General features: G+C 44.7%; 1 protein-coding gene across 2 annotated transcripts; it reads left to right on the top strand.

The window, feature by feature from the left end:
* The first annotated feature begins 2,977 nt into the window (after window positions 1–2,977).
* On the top strand, window positions 2,978–16,970 carry SLC26A2 (solute carrier family 26 member 2). Of its 2 annotated transcripts, none has more exons than XM_050905141.1 (3): window positions 2,978–3,030; window positions 9,452–10,105; window positions 12,448–16,970. In XM_050905141.1, exons 2-3 carry the CDS (start codon window positions 9,464–9,466, stop codon window positions 13,951–13,953), a joined length of 2,148 nt encoding a protein of 715 aa, XP_050761098.1. In that variant the 5' UTR covers window positions 2,978–3,030; window positions 9,452–9,463; the 3' UTR covers window positions 13,954–16,970. The 2 variants fall into 2 exon arrangements, with proteins under 2 accessions (XP_050761098.1, XP_050761097.1); XM_050905140.1 differs by lacking the exon at window positions 2,978–3,030 and adding an exon at window positions 5,074–5,172.
* Window positions 16,971–17,255: the final 285 nt, after the last annotated feature.

The following is a 17,255-nucleotide window of genomic DNA, read 5'->3' as shown; positions in this document are numbered from 1 at the left end:
CCTTGATGGAAACCTTTAGAGGGGAGGAGAGTGAAGTAGCTGATTTTATGGCTCTTTTTTTCCTTTTGCCAAGCATTGCATGATGTGGCTGAATTTATAATCAAATGCATAAATAAAATGCATTTCAAAAGCTAGGACAGGCCTCTTTCTGTTACTTAGTCTGGCGGGTTTTCTAAGTCAGTCAGACATGCCACATCTAGACCTTTATGTGTCTGACACTAGGGCCTTCTAAGACCAGCAGGTTAGACACCAAACCCCAGGGGTACCACTTTGATTTTGCACACTGGACACTGCAGGAGGTCTTGAGGAAGGCTGTCCTAAGGCCCCTGATTGCTCCCCCCGAAGGCTCAAGTTCAAGAAGCTCAGGGTAGCTTAACGTTACTTCTGTTTTGTCCCTATTTCCTGACTATTAACGTTTGCTGGGTGACCAGACAAGCTGCTCGCATGGGGAGGCAGGTTTGTATGAGCTCCGATACGCAGACAGATCTCACTTTCTGGGCAGCAAGCTAGGCAGTTCCCATCTTGTCCATCTCCAAACTTCACGCAACATTTTGCAAACGCAGGCCCGAATCTCAGTGGACGGCAAGTTATACAGGGAAGGAAGGACAAGGAGAGAAAATAACACGTTTTTAGCTGCTTTCACCATAGCCTACCTGTCCTACCACGGAGCTGTACAGCCAGCGGGACCGAGGCAGTGGGCAGGGAGGTAGTAGGAGGACACTACCGAAAGCAGGAGGCTCCTTACACAAGGCTGGGAGCCAGGTGGCATAAACCAGCCGAGAGGTAGGGGAAATCAGAGGGTGCCTTTATGTGCTGACTGATAAAGCAGAGCTGGAAGCCTGGAGAGAACTGAGAAGAACCAGGGAGAGCCACTGCACAGGGGTTTTATTGGCGGGGCAGAGAGAGATGATAAGACTGTCCCGTGCAGCCCGTAGAGCTCTTTGCTGGGGGGACCAGGGCACAGCAGGGCTGTACGAGAGCTGCCGGGGAAGAGGCAAGGCGGGAGGGCTTCCTTGGCTGCGGTGTGTGGGGCTGCCCAGGAGTGTGTGCCTGGTGGAACAAAATGGAGCATTTTTCAAGATTATTTTGTAGTCTGAGAAACTGGTCTCTGGAGATTTGATATTATAGAGATGATGGGGCAATCTGGAGAACCGGAGGCAGCAGGTTTGACAGGCAGACTGAATGGGACGGGCAGATGGCACATGCTAGTGTTTGCGCGTCAGCAAGCCCCAGCTCACCATTCCTTGGCAGCAGATTCTGGAGCGTGAGGAGCCCAGAGGCACATTTCTCCCAGGCCAAAGGTTCCCTTAGCACAGAAGTACATTAACCATAACACTTAATATACCTCGAGAAGAGGAAAGCAGTTGGAAGTTAAATGATTTACTTATCTTAAATATTTATTTGGATTTTTCCCCCCACTTTTTAGAAAAACAGTGTACAGTAAAAAGAAAAAAAACCCTAATAATAGCAGTGATTCAGAAAAAAATTAATGCTTGGGAATTTTTTTGATATCATGTTCTTTATTTGTGCTCCAAGAAGACATTATTTCCCTGTTTCTTCCATGAAGACATGATGTATTTGATGATCCAAGTTGTTCCACAGCCAATGCCTCTAGAACAACAATGAAAATGCTGTAACGCCTGTTGCTCGGTTTTGTGGTTTCTTATTAGGTTTCTGCAGAGTCCCTACACAAAAGGCTCCTCTTAATGCTTTTGTCATAGATGTCACTCCTCACAAGGATTCGCTCTGGTAGTCTTGGAGTCACCATATACTTCACACTCAATAAAACTCCTGTGGAAGTCCCTAAGAGGATTGGGAAGTCAGAGCCACTGATGCTTTTGACGGTGGGTAGCCAGGGGAGAGGGAGGGAGCTCCTTTATTTCCTTTGCAACTTGGCTGTTCTAGTTACCATGACATCTAGTTAAACCCTTGTGGAGAGGGTAAATGTTTACTATTGGAAATACTCTGTATTTCTACAGCAAGATTTATAGCATTTGCCTAACACCAAAAGACACGAGCATGGATTCTGCAGGCTTGAAGTTGGTCTCGCTTTCTCCGATCATGTATTGATGGGCTTTTTGGCAGCTCAAGGTTCCACCTGAAATGCAAATATTAGGCAATGTTTGATTTCAGAGAATGTCTGCTTTTCTGTGCAAATGGTGAAGGCAAGGCAGACAAGGCTGGGTACGGCACCTCTGACCTTGAACCTCCAGTCCAGAGATAAAAAAAAAAAGAGTACTGAACAAAAACCTGGTATTTTTCAATACCAACATTGTCAAAGATCCTCTGTCCTTCCCAGCTGGAAGTACCTCCCAGACAGGTCTGGACACTGGAGCGAACAACACTGAGGGATTTTAAAAGACTACTTTTTATGAATACTAGTGGTACCCCAAAGCAAAATGAGGCCATTTTCTCTGTCAGAAATTGTTATGGTTTCCCTATCTGTGACAGCCATAGAAAGCTTAAGGTCACTTTACCTCAAGTTACCAACACATAATTAATCTTTCAACTTAAAAGCTTGAGTGCTACTTAACAGAAACACGGATTCTTCACTAGAGTTCCTCTGGTTTGTTTTTCGTTTCAGGGTGGTCGTTTTTCTGGGGTAAGGAGCAGAATCAGTGCGTCACTCTCTGCACCAGGCTTTTTCAGGCCGCTCATAATTCAGAACACACTTGGAATTAATTAGAAAGGAAAAACTGAAGCGTTAGGGTGGGGGGCTGGTGCGGACAGCCCGCTAGGCCAGGCCTCGCCCGCGGCGCTGGCCCAGCCCCGCGGCCTCCAGTGCGGCCTGTCCCATCCCGGCACTCCGCGGGCGGCGACGGGCGGGCTTCGCGCTGCGCCGAGGGGCGCGGCGGGGGCGGCTCTGTCCTGTCCTCCCCTCCCCTCCCCTGCCCTGCCCGCAGCTCCCGGCCCCCTCGCGGGGAGGCGGCCGGGGGAGAGGCGCAGGGCCGGGCCGGCGCTGCCGAGCCGCCGGTCGGTGGGTGGGTGCCGCCCGCCCGAGGTCTGCGCGAAGTCGCCGGCGGCCCCGCGGTGAGTGGGCGCCTCAGCGGCGCTGTGAGGCGAGGGAGGCCGGCGTGGCGGGTGCGGGGCGGTGTGGGGGAACGGGCGGGCCTCGGGGGCGGGGGAAGGGACGGGCAGGGCGGCGGGCAGGGGCGCGGGCAGCGGGGAGCAGGTCCCCAGTGGCAGTGGGGTGTTGCTGTGGACCCGCCTCGGCTCCCCAGGAGGGGCTCCTGCTCACAACCCCGCTTTATGGAGCGGCTCGCAAGACGGTGCCTCAAAATAAGGAGAGGAGAATAGAAAATGAAAGGCAGGGGGCCGGGAGGGGAGTGCTTGCTGCCGAGGTGTGGGTGTCTGCCTGCCGGAGGGGCTGGGTGTGAAGGAAGTGGTGTTGAGGTCGAGAGGATGAAACTGAATGTTGTGTTAAAAGCGTTATAACCTCCCTTTCGCTATCCTGGAAACTTACATGTTGGTTGGCTTCCAAAGTGATATACAAGCTCTCAGCAAAAACCCACGATTTCAGGAGTATAAAAAGGGCGTGGATTTCTTGTTGCTGTATGTTCTTCTTGCAGATTTTAATTTAAAAAAAAAACCCAATTTTTTAAGCACTCCCTTATCCAGCACAGACCCTGCGTGTGGCTTTCCGTTCAGGGCCGGACGGGTCTCTTGCACAAGCCTCTGCCCTGCACAGGGAGCCCACCACCGCTGCTCCTCTCCTGGCTGCAGGGCCAGGGCCGGGAGGCAGCGTGGCATGGGCTGGCAGCCACTGCCCAAGGAAATGCCTTTGGGGCAGGACTTCCTCTGCCCGTGCTCACTGCCTGAACACAGCTCTTAGTGTTTTACCTTCGCTAGCTAACGGTAAGGGCAGGAGGAGGGTCCTAACTTAGAAATGACTTGCTGAAAATACTACTTAGCAAACTCTCTGTAACAAATCCAGTTCGGGTGGAACTGCTGGAGTACTGTGTGAGGAGGCCGCAGCCGGCTATCTTCAAGAGGGATCTGCTTCAGACAGGGCAGGGCAGTGTAACCGTCACACTCGATGTACAGCTGCTTTCTTGGAGGTGAGCTGACTTCCCTGGAAGGGCTGGCTGCCAGCGGGGCTGCCAACTTCCATGGGACCTTCCCCAAAGAGGCTGGGGGCTGTGTGAGGCTGGTGGGTGGCTTAGTTTCTGTTGCCGCTCGGGAGAAGTGACATTTGAAGTAGGAGCAGATTGAATATTTCACGCAAGCAAGGTTTTATTGTCCGGCTTTGCAGGTTTTCCCACTTCAGTTAATGGCTGGTGATTATTGTGCCGACAGTAAGGTAGCTCTGTTCCCCAATGTGTTGCGTAAATGTGGTATGTCGTTTTATGGTTCTTAGTAAGATTTCAGTATTCATATCATTTTAAGTCTTTTGTTGAAGGAAGTGTTTGTAGCTTGAATGTTTTGTTGGAGGTTGTTAAGGATTTTGTAAAAAATCTGAATTTTTTTCCAAGGTACATGCAGTGCTGTTCCAGTGGCTATCTCAGTGTTATCATGGCAATATTGAATTTCCTTGTTGCTCCACAACAGTTAAGAGATTATTTAGAAAAGGCTATTGTCCAACAAGAGTAAGGACAAAGATTTAGTTATCAAAATGTTGTGATATGCTTTCCTTTTATACTCTTAGGGTGAGATTTTCCGAGAACCGAGAGGTAGTAGCCCAACTCCGGTTCAGTTCATGCGGAACTTGGATTTCTGATTCACCTGCTTCTCCTTTACATCTCTTCAAAAATTGTTCACGTCTCTTTAGATTAAGTGTTTATGTATTAGTTTTTAAGTGCATGCATTTAAGTGCATGCAACTTCTCATGTCTAGCAAGTGTGTACATGAGGGTGGGTAGTGATTGCATACAGTGACAACTCATGCACATGAAATTTAGAAAAACAGTCTGGAAAACTGATATCAGTGTTATAGAAGGAACGCTTTTGATTTAGTTTCTACTCTTAGATGCTCATGTCTTAAGTTTAAGCTTGTAATATGTTATTTCAGCAGGTGAGTGAGCTCACAATCCATTATTCTCTTACTGTCAAGGTGACTGTGATCTGTGACAGAGAAATGAAGTCCGAGCCAGCAAGGCCCTGTGCTGCAGGTAGTGTTTCCCCAAAGACAGACGCTAGGCAGATGCTAGCTCACCTCTGCCATGTCATGGGATCAGTAAGAAAGGCCCAGATGGGATCCAAAAATAATCTGTAAAAGTCATCAGATCTCAAGAATGCAGTACCTCCCCATATCTTTATTTTATGGCAGTCACTTGATAACGGAGAGATACTGGAAATTTCCGCAGTTCTGTGTTGTAGTCTGTTTCTTTGTATCTTAAGTAAAGCTTTGTGGCAATCAGACACCCCCTGAAGATCTTACTCAGGCCAAAAGGAGCTGGTAAAAGTGAATTCTAGGCATACAAATTAGTTGTATGTAAATAGCAGCTTTCAAAATAAAAAGCACAGTAGCTCCGTTTCCAAGTTAAATATACAGAATATCCTTCGGTATACTGAACCAAAGGGTGGTTGTTTTTTTTTTTTTTTTAAGAACAAAATCCAGTTTTACTAGGCAAGCTTGGGCTAAACAGTTACAAAAATAATACAGAGCAACGCTTTCAGGCAGAAAAGGGTGAAATGGGTGTTGGAAATTGTGTCATTTCCTAGTGTCCTGACATCGCGAGAGGCAGTGACTGTGTGATGAAAGGCCCTTTTCATGCCACGTAGAGAAGGGTGTCATGCAGGTCAACACAAAGATCTAGTATATGCTCAGAGTTTAGCAGCCAAAAAGATTTTTGCTTAGAACATTTCTCTACTGTCTAGACACGACCGAAAAAACCCGGGTATGGTCTACTATGCAGACGTTTTACGGCACTGCGCAGAGCTAGACTGAACTATCTGTTCAGTGTTGGAGTTCCCTGGCACGTGAAGAAAAACTCCCAGGTTTGAGTGAGCTGTCTACAAGTCCTGGATGACGGAGAGCGGAATCAGAAGGATTTTCATTACTAAAATCTTTACTAAAATCTCAGAAAACAAACTCATTCAAGTAATTTGCTACGTATAAAAAGTAGTCTGGGGTGAATTTTCCCCTCAAGTTTTACAGTATTGATTTGCTGGGCTTTGGGTGAAAAGCTTTTTGATTTGTAACTCTGTGGTTGTGAAATGAATAAAACTGCTTGAGCAAATACAACTACAGAATGTGCTTATGCAGAGTACTGCAGACACATGCTTTTGTACGCCATATTCACTTCATTCTCACTGTGTAGTATTTGCCTTTTTTTTTTTTTTTTTTTTGGTAAATGCTATTAAATAATCCTGAGTGGACTTTGCAATACTGTACGGGTGGGTGAGATTAGATATCTGGAAGGTAGGCATGGGTTCTCCTCCAAGCATGATCACTATGTGATCTTGAGTATGTAATTTCTTGCAGTGCACGTTTCCTCATTGTAAAGATCCTAATTCTTCATACGGCTCTTCTGAGCCTGTAATTATTCTAAAACACATTAAAGATACTGAATTGGAAGGCATTAGCCAAGGGAAGTTTGTCGTTATAAGGTGTATATAGGTATGTGATACAGTAATTCTGTATGGCCAGGAGGCTGTAAGATAGAAGTTTGGAATAATCAAGAAGGCAGGCAGGCAAAACTGAAGCTTTCTTGTCTTACCTTCTATTGTACTAGGTGATTAACTTGCCTAACAAGAACAAATATAGAGACAAATAAATACATTTGAAAATTTAGCCCTAAAAACATATATGTATTCGTCTCAGTTCTCCAAGCTATAAGGGCCAGGACGAAAAGAAGGACATAGATACCAGGACTTGAGTTCAAACTATGGAATTTTCCACTTAGGTCCCACCTAACCCAGCAGTGCATTAAAGCTTCATTTTTCCTTTTTTTGGGAGTGTGACTTTCCCTAAGCAGCTCCTCTGCCTGTGCTCAGAACAGCATCCACAAAGAGGCATGGTCTCCCTAGTTGTTGTGCTTAGAGCTGTTTTCAGCTTTCTGGTTTGCAGACCGCCCTGCAGACCCCATGCGTGGTTCAGATGAATTAGGCATAGAGTTGGAGGTATGGGAGTATGGAACAGGGCAGGAGTTGGAGAAAAGCATTGATGCGTTGCTAGAAATATCTGGTAGGTGTGGAGAACGAGAGGTAGGTATTAAGAAAATATCGCATACAGAGCGTGAGACCTGGCAATGCTGTTCAGTCTGCCCCGGCATGTAACAGAGCGTGAGTTGTATAGGTCATAATACCGTAACACGAAGGCACACAGCCCCTATCTTATGCAGAAAATCCATGCCTGCTGATGCCATTGTGCTGTTCACAGTTTTGGAGCCAGGGAGGTCTCTGTTCGAAACACAGCTGCCTTTCAGTAGCAGTCCAGTGGCAGGCTAGCAAAGAGTGAGCTGTGTTCAGTTACTTGAAAGGATGCAGGAGCTTACCCACCAAAGAGACGCTTGCTGTCTCTGGGTCTGTAGTGAATCGGAACACCTTTTGGGAGTCCCAACATGGAGCAGAAGATAAAATGCGAACCTCTACCTCTGGTATTTTCTGTTGGCTATCTATTGGCATCTGTCTCGTGTGTTGACTTTAGATAGCGCTCTGCACGCTGTAGCCCGGTAGCTCTAGGGAGAAGTATGCTACAGTGTAAGGTGGAAGAGTTGGATTACTCAGGTTGAATTGCTTTCTAATTGGAAGGCTGTTCTAGAAATCTCTGAATATTTTTATCTGGAAAGAGAAGCCAGTCTAAACATTAAGTATTGTAGCTGCTCCTACTCTCGTGTGGGTTCCTTTGATATGCTTAGGATCATTTGCTTAGGCTGTTTTAAAACAGTAGGTACTTGGGTTGATATTGTCTTTCGAGCCAGAAGAACCGAAGGTAGTTCATCTCTGTCTGAGGTAGCAGACTGCTGGAGGCATAGCTGCGTGTAAACCATTATATAGGGCTGATGCACAGCACTTTGGATACCTCCGTATAACAGCATCAAACCTGGAATGGAAGAATGGAAATCGTACGCTCCAGCCAGCTAGACTGAGGTCTAAGAAAAGGCATTTCCTCTCTGCATAGCTGTAGGATCAGTGCCTTGTAATGGGCTGACTGCAGGAGAAACGAGTAGTTTAAGCACCACGCTTAAACTCACTACTCTCACTTCTCCCCTCACATGTTTTTGAGAGACTCACACTGAGGTGATAGTAGCAGTGAATGTTTTATGGCTACTTGTGAAATGGTGATTAAGTGAACAAATTTTGAGACGGACTCTTGAGGGGCATCCTCAGCACTGCTAGCTCCAATCGATTTGGTAATTAATTCAGTCGTAAACATTGCATAGAACATTAGTTTGGTTAATGTTTGCACTGCACAGAGAAGGTGTAATTAGCACGTAAGGGGTATGTTATTATTAGCACTCCGGGACTGCAAGGCAGTGTTCGAAAGGGAATCCTGGGAGTTAGACTTTTCAGGGTTCTGCTGCCGTCTCTGACTTTGACTCCACTGTAGCATCAGGCAAATGGGTTTCTGGCTGAAATTTATCAACTTCAGTGTACTAGTAGTAGCAGGTATTGTGGCTGAAAGAGTGTTTTCTGGAGGATTCTGGATCTTTTCTGGAAACCGGGAGTGCTGTATGGATGCTGGCAATCACTGTTGGTATCATCAAGTTTCTTTAGGGCTTGTCTCATCAAGACTTTGCTCTTTCACATTCAGGCAATATGTTTCCAGTATTAAATGTGCTTTGATATAGTCACCTTGTTTTACTGTTTGTAGGCAGCTTGCACTAGAGCACACGTTCTAGCAGAAGTAGTCTGCCTACCTTCCATTGCGCCCATTAATGTTTTCCACTTGTGTGTATTGTTTTGGTCAGATGTAATTTACCTGAAAACCAGCTTTTGAAAAGTGTGAAGAGCATTCGTTGCAGTGTGTCATTGGCTGAAGTAAAGCCACTGTGTAGATTCCATCTTCTTAGGTAACAAATCTTTACAGTGTTTGGCAGGTGTAATCACTGCATTTTAAAAAAATAAATAAATGAGATTTAGACCAAGCTGTGCAATGTTAGAGGTATACTAATTGTGGTTAATTTTCAGCAACTGAATTGAAGTGACTGTTGGTCTACAATAAACCCTGTGTCTATCTGTGCACGGTGGAACAGGCTGCAGATAGAGATTTTTATCAAGGAAGTCTACCAGAGAGACAGTGCTGCTGCATTCTTTTCTGTTTCACAACATTGCCAGCAGCAGGTTTATTTTACGGGATATCAGCTTCCCTCCTAGGGAAGGTGATTCCTTGCTTAACAGGGATATAATGGGGAGGCTCTCTCCAAGTTTGCTTGGAAATTGCTTTCTCTGTGCTGAACTAAGACTTTTAGCTCTTGCTTTTCATAAATACGGTATTCACTCTATTAAAAAGTCTCACGTAGCACATTCATTTATGGTTTAATGCAAATGGTCCTTCTTCATGTTTTTAGGGCGTCCTTGAAATGGCAGCAATGGCAGAATTCAACAACATCTGTTCAGTGACTGAAATGCCAGAAGGAGGTGATGCTAAACACGGTTTCCATCACAGAATGTTCTTGGAACCCAAAGAGAAGAAGAGGAGCATGAAGGCTCTGGTGGTTAAGCACGCAAAGAAAACTTGCAGCTGTACTCCAGCCAAAGTTAAAGACTATGTTTTCAGTTTCTTTCCCGTCTTGCAATGGCTTCCTAAATACAAACTAAGAGAGTACCTACTGGGAGACATAATGTCTGGTGTGATTGTGGGGGTCTTACTAGTCCCACAGTCAATTGCCTATTCTCTCTTGGCTGGACAGGAGCCTATTTATGGCCTTTATACATCCTTTTTCGCTAGCATTATTTATTTCATATTTGGAACCTCCCGCCACATCTCAGTTGGCATCTTCGGTGTGATTTGCCTGATGGTGGGACAAGTGGTGGATCGTGAAATACAGAGAGCTGGCTATGACTTAGAGCCAGCTGCGCTCAGTGTCCTCACAGATACAGCAGCATATGTAAACACCACCATTTTGCCTGTAAATCAGACATCGCAGAAGCTGCTCTGTGATAAAAGCTGCTATGCAATTACAGTGGGAGCCACCATGACCTTCATAGCTGGAGTTTATCAGGTAAGAGGAAGTGGACAAACAGGTTATTCTGTGGAAATGGTTTTAATTCTTCTTTAGGTGATTGTCCACGTGAACAGCCTGCTAGGCTTGCACATGTCCTCAGTCTGCATCCCAGGGGAGTGGACACAGGGAGGACTGGAGGTCTCCAGTTACTGTGGTGCAAGAAACTCCTCTGCGTCCTCTCCTGTTTTTGATAGCATTTTGTGCTTGCATTGCTACTCTGTTGGGGACTGTAAGGACCTGCACATAACCACCTGCTGCTCTCACACAATCTGCTCACCACCTTCCTCGCTGTGGCCGGAAGTTTTTTTTTCTCCCCCCCCCCGGCTTATCGCTTAAGCCTCCATTTCATTGGGCCAAAATGTGGTGTGTCAGCTTTTAATTCCAGACTTCAGTCATTTGCCTTTTCTTTTATCAAAAAATAATCTGGACAGTAAAAGTATCTCCGGTTTCTTTTTATTTGTCACTGTGCTTGTAAAACTTTGCTGTTTACCCATTCAAACCCAGAACAATGCCGTTGTATGAAAGTGATACTACTGAGATGATAAAATATATATGAAATAAAACTTTTAATTATTACCATATTAAAATATATTACTCAACAATATTTTACCACTCTGTCTCTACTTACTTCCTAGAATTCACTGCTTGCTGAAATTAAAGCAGATATCTTTGTTTGTAGAGTGTCATGCATTAACCAGAATGGATTTAGTTTTAACGGTGCTGCAGAGCTGTGGTATTTCAGTTTGTGAGTTCACATTCGTTTGTTCTTACAGTGACCTCCAGGGTGATAGCTAATCAAACTGTATAGGAGCGGAAAAGGAAACATACCTGTGATAGTCTAAAACACTGGTTTTAGAGACAACCTGGGACTTTTTCTTGTACTGCAAGTTAGGGTTGAGTAATTTCAGAAATATTCTGGGACTCCTGAGGTACACTGGATTTTGTGTTTCATTGCTGTAGGATGGATGCAGTTTTGGAGTTGTGAATTGTGCTTAATGTTGTTTGCAAGTACAAGTACAGTTAAGTTTCTTTATATGAAGAATTCAGATTACTTTATCTTAAGTCCCTCTGAATGTTAGGCCTATTCTACTTGCTGTCTCTTTGCCTGCTAACCAATAGGTCTTCACACCCTTAAATATTTTTTTTTTTTTTTATTGGAAGCTCCAACCAAAATCACATATTCTTTGTGTCAGAAACTTTACAATCAAATTGCAAAAAGCAAGCCTGCTCACACCAGTTGCCTACAGCATAACTAGGTATTGTTGCTAATGTTTTTACAGTTAGAAAAACCTTTAATTAACTTAATTACCAAGGCTGTGAGGAAGCCTTTTTTAGAGCTTGGCTCTGAGCTGATGTCCAGTCAGTCCAGGTCCCAAACCTGCCTTCTCTTCAGTAATGCTTTACGGTTCTTATGAAGTTTCCAGGCATGATCCTAGCCTTCTTTATTTTGCCTTAACTAACTAATAGGATATATCAAATTGACACTACTTAAAGTTTAATATCTGTAAGTTCTGGCCTGCAGTCTTCAGATAGCAGTGTAGACATCCCTGTTGGCCAGTGCAGGGAATTGAAAGGTTTCTAGCAGAGTGCTGTGAAAAGGTCCATGCTCCATTTGGCATGAAGGTTGATGGGGAGGAAGGGACGTTTACCAGGTGCGAAGACGCATGTGTAGAGTAGGTATCCATAAAACGAGTCATTCCCATGAGAGAGCACCAAGGATTTTATTAATGCCATTCGAATGGCATTAATAAAAATGGATGACAAGGCACTTTAAAAATTTATCTCTGGATACTCTGCATCACAAGAGCTTGCAGCTTATATACGTTCTGAGTCAGATGCACCAAACTTTATGCAGTGCAAGGTGCAGTTGTTATGCCATAAGCTGTATTTTTATTGCAGGTTGTGAGCTCCAGCGTAAGACAGACAAAGACAACCAAAAAAATTTTGGATCCCTGCAGGGTTCACAGAGATGCTAAGAACTTCAGAGAGAAATGGCAACAGTAGCCAGTATTTCAAATGCTTTTTTTTTCCAGGCTTGCTTTTTTGCTTGCTAGGGTAACTAGAAGTTACAATTGAACCAATGAGGAAACAATAAACATAGGTTCCGAGTACGAAGACCCCCAAAAAAGCCTGCTCTGTGTTAGAAATGCATTTCGCTTAAGTGCGGTGCATCAGGAGCAGCTGAATGCTGGAGGCTGTTTTCTCCATGCTCAGACCATGCCTCGTCCTCCAAGGCCATGCACAGTGGTTTTTTAATCCCACCTCCCTCCAGAGCCCCACAGTGATGACATCTGCAGGATTTGCATCCTAATTTGTTGTGTGTGGTTGATTCCTTCCAGGTGGCCATGGGTTTCTTTCAAGTGGGCTTTGTCTCGGTGTACCTCTCCGATTCATTGCTGAGTGGATTTGTCACGGGTGCCTCCTTCACCATCCTAACCTCACAAGCCAAGTATCTCCTGGGCCTAGACATTCCACGGAGCAGTGGCATCGGCTCCCTCATAGCGACGTGGATAAACATCTTCAGAAACATACGCAAGACCAACATCTGTGATCTCATCACCAGCTTCTTGTGCTTTCTTGTACTTATCCCAACCAAAGAGCTTAATGAACATTTTAAATCCAGGCTCAAGGCTCCAATACCAGTTGAACTAGTCGTGATTGTGGCAGCTACTCTGGCATCTCACTTTGGGAAGCTGAGAGAGACTTATGGCTCAAGCGTTGCTGGACACATCCCAACTGGGTTTCTGCCACCCCGCCCTCCAGACTGGAACCTGATTCCTAATGTGGCTTTGGATGCTATCCCCATAGCTATTATTGGCTTTGCCATCACTGTGTCCCTTTCAGAGATGTTTGCCAAGAAGCATGGTTACTCCGTGAAGGCCAACCAGGAAATGTATGCCATTGGCTTCTGCAACATCATTCCCTCTTTCTTCCATTGCTTCACAACAAGCGCAGCTCTTGCCAAGACTCTTGTCAAAGAGTCCACAGGCTGTAGGACACAAATGTCTGGTATGGTGACTAGTTTGGTAATCCTCTTAGTCCTCCTTGTGATTGCACCTTTATTTTATTCTCTTCAGAAATGTGTCCTTGCTGTCATAACCATTGTAAACCTCAGAGGAGCCCTGCGGAAGTTCAAGGACCTGCCAAAAATGTGGCATTTGAGCAGAGTGGACACAGTGATCTGGCTAGTTACTATGGCAGCCTCAGCACTCATCAGTACTGAGATTGGTCTTTTGGTTGGTGTTTGCTTCTCTATGCTCTGCGTCATTTTCCGAACTCAGAGACCGGAGGCACCGCTGCTTGGCTGGGTGGCAGAGTCTGAGACATATGAATCCCTGTCTGCTTACAAGAACTTGCAAACCAAGCCAGGAATCGTGGTGTTCCGTTTCGAAGCACCCCTCTACTACATCAACAAAGAGTGCTTTAAATCCACCCTGTACAAGCAAACTGGGGTCAACCCAGTCTGGGTGAAGGCAGCAAAGAAAAAGGCAGCAAAAAGAATGTTTAGAGAGAAAGAGGTGGATTCTGGTGGCAACCAGGCCAGCATCTCCACGGATTTTGTCTCTGAACCTCTGGAGTTTCACACAATAGTGATTGACTGTTGTGCAGTGCAGTTTCTGGACACAGCAGGAATACGCACGCTCAAAGAGGTCTGCAAGGACTACAGGGAGATAGATGTCCAGGTGCTACTGGCCCAGTGCAATCCTTCGGTGAGGAGTTCCCTGATCCGAGGAGAATTCTTTAAAGAGGGGGAGGACCACCTTCTCTTCCACAGTGTGCACCAGGCTGTGGACTTTGCATTGGGTGCACAGGGGCACAGTGGGACCAGCGCTTCTAAGAACTAGTTGTGGAAAGGCAGGAAGTTGGAACAAAGCCAGGCTGTGAGTCTGTATGTCTATGCAATATATATGCACTCAGATGAAAAGAGGCAGGGTTGTTAACACACTGGTTACTATGCAGTCTGTTTTGATGCTTTCAATTTGTCTGCCAGGTATAGTGATTCAATAGGGGGTACTGAATGAAGGCAATTCTTAACTTGATTATGGCTAATCTGTGAATCTAAGAGTTTTCATATGGTTGTTCATCTCGTTTCTCTTCTCTCTTGAACTTTCCATGTCTCAATTCCCCTCTAAGTTTTGATCATCGGCATTGAAGTCTTTATTGCAACCCTGTCTTTATGGATGGGACGGGATTTTGAAGTAGTAGGGGCATCCTGTCCAGCCAAATTCAAGCAACTCACTTCTTGTCCCTCATTCTGGCATTGCTTTTCCGTATCACCACACCCTTATATTTTCTAAGGAATGACTGACAGGGACTGTTTGCTCTGGTCTTTAGTGTGGAGTGATTGGTTGGTGATTTTGTCACCTCCCTGAATTTGAGATAGATAGATAAATAAAATCTAAACATGCATGAAAAGGTCTTAATGAATAGCTTCTAATCACCTGTCACCTCCAGAGGCTTTGGCATTGTGTCCCGAGAGCCTAATGCAGCCAGACAAGGGGGGCATGGTTATCTCATTTCTACATGGGCCTTTACATGCCAGGAAAGTTTCCCTCTTTAGCTTGAATTTCTTTTGAATGATTTTTTTTCAGAGGTGACTGTTTAGAAGTCTGATTCATGCTTATGGTCAGTCATTTGTTTTCCTAATATTTAGGAGCTCTTTAGAATTGTGGGCGTTAGATATGGAAAATCTCTAATTCTTGAGTTTCAACAGGAAACAGTCCCTTATAGCCAGTTTTATATGCCAGGCAGACAGAATTGCAGGCACCAAAATGAAAAGGGCCAAACGGATTATCCAACATCTGTCCAAATTTGTCCATGTCACACAGACTTCATGTGTGAATCCAGGTTTTATTGACCATAGACCCTTTACGCGTGCTCTGTCATGGACTTTATGTAATGGGGATGGACAGGCCAAGAAATAAAGCCATTAGAAAAGGAGCCAGAGAAATTCTTTGCTGAATGTTATTTTACCACGTTAGTGTGAATAAAACTTTGTACTTTGATTTTAAATTATGCAGAACAGTGAAGAGTACCTGTTCTTCATGCTAAAATACAAGCACCAGGTAGGAAGAGGTTCTCTTTTCTTACACCAATAGAATACAATTATGAAGGCAGAATTGAGAGATTAACGGTTTTTACTGAGTACCAGCTATACATAGCACACAGTACATCCTTGGAAGATGGTGGTTTCTCCCAGGGGGGTTTACAGTCTGAATTGCAGGTTCTTCACAGCTTTTAAAAGGGAAAAAGTGTTTTATACAGACAATATTCTCATCCTTAATCATTCAAAACTAATGAGTCAGGAGTCAAGGAATAAAATGCAATATGAATTGTGAAACGTTTTCTAAATAGAAATATATTTTGAGTTCAGGATTGTTGTCATCTTTTTCTAAGCTAGGACCGGTAACTATTCTCTTCTTTCTCTGGAAGCTGAAATGTCACGTACCTAGCAGAAAGATGAGTCCCAGGACTTGGCAACCTTTATATGTTAACTGAACTTACTACATTTTTTAGGGCATCATAGCAGCATATGGAAATACTGAGGGAGGTGGGGGGTGGCTGTAGCACGTATTGAAAAGGAGCACATAACTGAGATCCGTGCATTATGTGTTCTAGAACTAGCATTGTTAAGGAAACACGTCTCCAAGTATCAGAGAGAAAATGCTAAAGCTTCTGCAGTATTCAAAAAACACAAATCTTGTTCTTTCTCAGCCTTAAGGTGTGTTTATACAAGGAGATGAATCTCAAAATGGCTACTAAAAAGAATTTTTTCTTTTCTGCAGTAACGTCCTGTGTGAACTTTTTTATTCTGGGCTAAGAATCCCTTATGCAGTTTGGATAATTATAATTACTGAATAGGTATTACCAGAGTGGATTAGCCTAAGCCGTATAAAAGCAGTGAGTGGGGTTAACACCTATGTAGGGAGTGAGTGCAGGATGGAAATTATGTTTTAATTCCTCACCATACCTGTTTTGTGTTGAGTTCCCATGCAGAGCCCCTGGCTTGGTGTCGAGAGAGAGCTGGCACACCGGCGGCAGCTCCCGCAGCTGGGTGCCGGCTTGGGAAGGCTTGTCACCGCAGGGGTTCGTGCCTGGCCACCGATGGGCTGGCTGGTGGCAGGGGAGCGGTGCGTTCAGCTGATGGCAGTGCCGTGGCCTGGGGGAGTCCCTTTTCAGCACAGTTTGTTCACATTACCAGAAAGCATCTCTAGAACTTTGAACAGAAGCCTTGATACCATTTTTAAACGCTGATTTTAACTAATGTTTTTCAAGAGAGCACAACAGTGCTAGAAGCAGTGCCTTCTTCTCAAAGCCCTGATGAAAAATTACAGCACAGCAAACAATAAGCAGTGTACATTGTTATTGCAAATGTTCCTGCCTACCCGCAGCTACTTGTTCTCAGCCCTTTGCCCCTCAGGCATGGGCAGCTGAGAGGGAGAGGAGGAATGAGCAGCCGGCCAGGAGACTTCCTCTAAGGCAGCTCAGCCGCAGGTGGGATAGAAGTAAAGTAGAAATTGCTCTGGGTGATTCTTTCCTCTTTACACTCACAACTCCTCTCTCCCATGCTCTTTCCACGCTGCCCACGTGGAGATTTTTTGACCTGTGACCATGCACAGGTTTGTGTAGCCAAATTCTAACTGAGAAGGCAAAACCAATAATTATTTATTAAAAGGTGGTTTTTCAAATCGATTTCTACCTGTGCCAGGAAGGGAGGAATAGCAATGTTACTTCCAAGAAGTACGCACTTTCCACAGCTAGCAGGATACATATTTGTAGCTCCTGGGTATTTGTTTACATAAAAGCACGATAAAACAGCCATAAATTGATTTTCAAAGAATTAATTTAGATTACAGCTAAAAGATATACTGAAGTGATTTATGTTTAGCTAGAGCGCATCGTATTTGGCCTCAGTGCTGTTTGTGCACCCACGACTGGCAATATAGCCTCCAAATTCCATTTCAAGCAAAACACAAGAAACCATATTAAAATGCAACAGCAAAAGCAGCCAGCCAACCAAAAGAACAACTTTTAATGTTCTTATTTAAGATAATGTCCAGAGGTCATAGTATTAATAAGTCTATATTAATGCACACGGCCCTGGTTAAAAGGGAACAGAAATAAATGCCATTTGGGAGAGAGTTCA

The sequence above is a fragment of the Gymnogyps californianus genome, chromosome 14 (genome assembly GCF_018139145.2).
Source record: "Gymnogyps californianus isolate 813 chromosome 14, ASM1813914v2, whole genome shotgun sequence".
Lineage (NCBI taxonomy): Eukaryota > Metazoa > Chordata > Aves > Accipitriformes > Cathartidae > Gymnogyps > Gymnogyps californianus.
This window is presented reverse-complemented; position numbering and strand designations above follow the sequence as displayed.